General features: G+C 35.6%; 1 protein-coding gene and 1 non-coding gene across 3 annotated transcripts in view; one reads left to right on the top strand and one right to left on the bottom strand.

Annotated features, from left to right (window-relative positions):
• Positions 1 to 5,488, bottom strand: part of NSRP1 (nuclear speckle splicing regulatory protein 1) — a 62,524-nt gene that overhangs the window by 2,133 nt on the left and 54,903 nt on the right. For both annotated transcript variants that reach the window (XM_007452454.1, XM_007452453.1), the window contains 3 exons: positions 2,879 to 3,007; positions 1,781 to 1,988; positions 943 to 1,051 (listed from right to left, as the gene is read on the bottom strand). In XM_007452454.1, coding sequence (XP_007452516.1) covers positions 943 to 1,051; positions 1,781 to 1,988; positions 2,879 to 3,007 — 446 coding nt within the window. The remainder of the gene's footprint in view (positions 1 to 942; positions 1,052 to 1,780; positions 1,989 to 2,878; positions 3,008 to 5,488) is intronic.
• On the top strand, positions 213 to 284 carry TRNAE-UUC (transfer RNA glutamic acid (anticodon UUC)). The gene has a single exon. It is a non-coding gene; the product is annotated as a tRNA-Glu (tRNA).

Raw genomic sequence — 5,488 nt, 5'->3', positions numbered from 1 at the left:
CTTTCCCTAGCAACAAAGACTCAGACCCTCTTATCTGAATGTTTCTATTCCAAAAAATGATTTCCTTAGATACAAGTTTAAGACAAATTTTACCTTCAGCTATAAACTTACACCATAATCATTTCACCATCCCTATAATATTTTATTAAAAAATCCTCCAATCCTTACTATCTAGACCAGTATTAATAGAAATGTCTACAGAAATGGGGAATTCCCTGACGGTCCAGTGGTTAGGACTCAGCGCTTTCACTGCCGGGGCCCAGGTTCAATCCCTGGTTGGGGAACTAAGATACCATAGGCTGTGCAGCATGGCCAGGAAAAAAAAAATGTCTACATAGTAATGTCCATATATCTGTGCTGTCCAATATGGTAGCCACTAGCCAAATGTGGCAATGGAATACTTGAAATGTGACTGTTGTGACCAAAATTTTAGATTTAATATAATTTAAATTTAAACAGCTACATGTAACTAGTGGCTACATATTGGATAATGCATTTCTAAGCCCTTGATTTTGTGAATCTTATGTTTTATGGAGGCTAGGTCCTATTTATGAAAAAAATATACTTCTCTTTTTGGGAGGAGATGTGGGGATATATGTATATGTATAGCTGATTCACTCTGTTATAAAGCAGAAACTAACACACCATTGTAAAGCAATTATACTCCAATAAAGATGTTAAAAAATATATATATACACTTCTCTTTTTATATACTATCTGAACATGTGTTTAGAATTTCTGTAAAATAAAAATAAACTTGAACTAAAAGTTTTTTAATTAAAAAACTGTAAATCCCTAGTTATTCATTCAATTAGGTCAGGTTTGGCTAACAACACAATATGCAATACTGCAATCCTCTACTTCCAGAGAGTTAAAATGATCCCACAATCACAAATCATGAACAGTATCTTTCTTCTAAATATTCCATATGCCACATCTCACCTGGCTTCACGAAAGCTGCATGTAGGTACTTCCTCTTCACCAACTGCTTGATTTAACAGGTGCCTATAAAATCCACTGAGATCGCTCTGCTTGGTTACATCCAAACATGCTAAGAGAATGAAAGCAAAAGTGAGAATAACATATTCAAAAAGGCAAAATGCAGTTCAGTTTCACAGGCATAGAGTATGTAACACAGTGTATAAAGTGGTGCTCTAGATGAACACAGACCAAGTCTTATACATTTGGTTTTCTTCCACTTAAAGTTGATAAGCACTTGCCAATTAAGCTATTTGTAAGTACACATTTTACTTAGACCTTGAGAAACGACCACGAGTAGGAAGCAATGAAGCACTAAGGTATTCTTTGGCTTCTGCACATCTTTGTTCTTTCTTGAATTAATGTTATTCTTTTTGTAAATGCCCAGTTAATGCTCCTTGGGTGATGTTACTCTAGTTTTCTCAACCCAGGAAATATAACTGGGATTTAAATCTCAGTTTATACTGCTTTTGACAAATGTCATGCTTTCCATGCCTTGTAATCAATGTTTTTACATTTGAAATCATTTTCTAAGACAGTGACTTATCACATCATAGTTTTAAGCAACAAAGTGAGATGTAATTGAAAAGTTCAGTAGAAGTAATAGTTACTAAGAGTGCAACTGTGTTTTTAGTTAAAATCTCCTGTTTTATAATATACATAACATCATATATCTTGTACCCTGCATTCACATACATAAATTATGACACATTATAATCTAAAAGTTCAGTGACAAGCAAATGGTTAACCACAGGGCAGAACTCTCCTGTTTTCTTCTACTCCTCTCCCTCTTCCATTTCACCTTCAAGTGCAGCAGCCCTCCTTTCTCTTTCTTCCTCTTCAGCTCTCTCTTGCAGTTTTTTCTTATAAGCAGATGTTACAAATGCCTCTTTATCATCAAATTCTCCCTTTTCCATTTCTCGTTCTCTTTGTATTTTCTTTTCCATTCTTTTTTCCTGTTCCTTTTTTCTGATCTCAACTGCTTTTAGTAAGTTGTGAATGTACTTGGGCTAGGGGGAAAAAATAAGATTATTTAGGAAAGAGTCAAAGATAATTAACTGCTAATATTCTATTTTTATCATGAATTTATTACTATACAAATTCATTAAGATAGAAATCCAAATAAATAGGACTGTCAACTTCTAAATTTACTAGCAAGATAATAAAATTCTTCTCAATAGAAATTTAAGTATAAAAACAAAAAATTATTCAAAATGGCATTTAAAAAAAATATCAAGCTAAATAGGTCATTTTCCCACTGTTTTCCTCTCCCTTTTTACAAAATGGTATTGTCTTACTTCAACAGATACGTGAATAGGAAGGCTTCTAATTTTTCACATTAGTTGAAATACAACCATTTAAAATAGCAGCTTTAATATCATTTTATAGCACCACTTTATCTGTAGATACTGTAAGATGTAAAGATCCTTAAATACCAGTCCGTGCTTTGTGAAAGAATAAGAGTGATAGAAAATTTGAACTTATTTCATTCAATCTCCACACCCTAACTTGTTTTTTCAAACTAAAAATACGACCATGTTACACGCAGATGATTCAGTTACCAGCTAGGAAGCAATAAAAAATTATAAGACACAAACATGAACAGGAGAAGAAGCAGTACAAAGACTTTCTTAGGAAAAACTTTCAAAAAATAATCTGCAAAAGTTTTAAAGCAAAAAACCAAAATTTATAAAATTGTTAGATAATTCTCTTGCTCCTGTTAGGATACTAAATATATAGTTTCCTAGGTTCTCAATCAAATCCATACTATCTGGAACTAGGGGCTCTTCACACTTCAAATACCTAAAAGCTTTTTCTCAGATCATTCTCATGTTGAAATAAGCGTAAGTTACAAAATGCAGGTCAAGGTCAAAGAAACTTTGTATTTTCAGCTACAAACCTTTCGGTCTTTTCCCAAAAGCAATTTTGGATTACTTTCTTCCTTTTTTTTCTTCATTTCATCATAAATACTGTCATATTCATATACAGTAGAATCTTCTGCAAGGGCCTTCTGGATTTCCAGTTTGGTCTTTAAAGAAAACATTGAACATGTTTCAGAAATATGAGCCAACTAATAGATACTACAAAAAGTCTAAGTAATTCTTTTGAGACAGGATCATAAATCAGAAATACATCATAAAAATTGTATCAATCACATTTTAAACTTAAAGCACTTAGAATAGAGCCTGACAGAGAGTTAAGTGTTCAATAAACATTATTATCTATTCACTTGTACATAAACAGAATTATCTACAAAAGGACCAGCGTATGACTTAGAAACACCTAACCTTAATTTTGAGATGCCTATATTACATATTAAACTTTCATATCATTTTTACTTATGTTACCAAATAAAATGTTCAAGTTTCAAATGGTAGGAAATCTTTTTTTTTCGGTAACTGAAAAATACTTTACTTTTAGAGATGTCACCTTCAGAATTTAAAATAAGCAGTATATTCACTACAGAAATTACAATACAGGTAGTTAAAAAAAATTTTGTCTGTGATATGTTTTCCATAAAAATATTTTAATAGGGACTTCCCTACTGGCACAGTGGTTAAGAATCCACCTGCCAATGCAGGGGACACAGTTTCAATCCCTGGTGTGGGAAGATCCCACATGCCGTGGAGCAACTAAGCCCGTGAGTCACAACTACTGAGCTTGCACTCTAGAGCCTGTGCACCACAACTACTGAAGTCTACATGCCCTAGAGCCCACGCGCCACAATTACTGAGCCCACGGCCTCAACTACTGAAGCCCACACACTCTAGGGCTCACAGGCCACAACTACGGAGCCCGCGTGCTGCTACTACTGAAGCCCACGCCTAGAGCCCGTGCTCCGCAATGAGAAGCCACTGCAGTGAGAAGCCTATGCATTGCAACGAAGAGTAGCCCCCACTTGCCACAACTAGAGAAAGCCCATGCACAGCAACGAAGAAGACCCAACACAGCCAAAAAAAAAAAAAACAGAATAACTATAAGGAAATATTTATTTTCATTGAAGTATAACTTACATTATGATTTGACATTTGTATACATTGTGAAATGATCACCACAGTAGGTCTAGTTACCATCTGTCACTATACAAAGTTACCAAAAAAAAAAATTTTCCCCTCGTGATAAAAACTTCTAAGATTTACTTCCCTAGCAATTTTCAAATTTGAATACAGTATTACTGACTACAGTCACCATGCTGTACATTAACATTGCCATGACTTATTTACTTTATAACTTGAATTTTGTATTTCTTTTTCTTTTTTCTTAAATAAATTTATTTATTTTATTTATTTTTGGCCGCGTTGGGTCCTTGTTGCTGCATGGGCTTTCTCTAGTTGCAGCGAGCAGGGGCCACTCTCTGCTGCAGTACACAGGCTTCTCACTGCGGTGGCTTCTCCCGTTGTGGAGCACAGGCTCCAGGTGCGTGGGCCTCAGCAGTGTGGCTCGCAGGCTCCAGAGCGCAGGCCCAGTAGCTGTGGTGCACGGGCTTAGCTGCTCTGCTGCATGTGGGATCTTCCTGGACCAGGGCTCAAACCCATGTCCCCTGCATTGGCAGGCGGACTCCCAACCACTGCGCCACCAGGGAAGCCCTGAATTTTGTATTTCTTGATCCCCTTCATTGATTTCACCAACCCCCCCATCCCCCTCCCCTCTGGCAACCATAAATCTTTTCTCTATGAGTTTTGTTTTGTTTGATCATTTTGTTTTTTAGATTCCACATGTGAAATCATATGGTATTTGTCTTTCTCTGACTTATTTCACTTAGCATGATACCCTCAAGGTCCATACATGTTGTTGCAAATGGCAAGATTTCTTTTTATTTTTTTATGGCTGAGTAATATTCCATTTGTGTGGCATGGAATACTTTATCCATTCACCCGTCAATGGACCCCTTAGGTTGTTACCATATCCTGGCCATTATAAATAATGCTGCAATGAACACATGGGTGCATGTATCTTTTTGAATTAATATTTTCATTTTCTTTGGATAAATACACAGAGGTGGAATTGCTAGATCATATGGTAGCTCTATTTTTAATTTTTGAGGAAGCTCGATACCATCTTCCATACTGGCTGTACCAATTTACATTCCCACCAACAGTATATGAGGGTTCCCCTTTCTCCACATCCTTGCCAACCCTTGATATATGTTGTCTTTTTGATAAGTCATTCTGACAGGTGTGATGTGACATCTCATTGTGGTTTTGATTATTAGTTCCCTGATGGTTAGTGCTGTTGAACATCTTTTCAAGTGCTTGTTGGCCATCTGTATGTCTTCTCTGGAAAAATGTCTACTTAGATACTCTGCCCATTTATTTTTTCTTTTTCTTAATTTTTATTGGAGTATAGTTGATTTACATTGCGTTAGTTTCTGCTATACAGCAAAGTTTATCAGCTATACATGTATCTGCCCATTTTTAATTGGATTGTTTTTGTTTTTGAGCTGTATGAGTTCTTTATGTATTTTGGATATCAACCCTTTATCAGATATATGACTTGCAAGCATCTTCTC

The sequence above is a fragment of the Lipotes vexillifer genome, unplaced genomic scaffold, assembly GCF_000442215.2.
Source record: "Lipotes vexillifer unplaced genomic scaffold, Lipotes_vexillifer_v1.1 scaffold216, whole genome shotgun sequence".
NCBI classification, from domain to species: Eukaryota; Metazoa; Chordata; class Mammalia; order Artiodactyla; family Lipotidae; genus Lipotes; species Lipotes vexillifer.
This window is presented reverse-complemented; position numbering and strand designations above follow the sequence as displayed.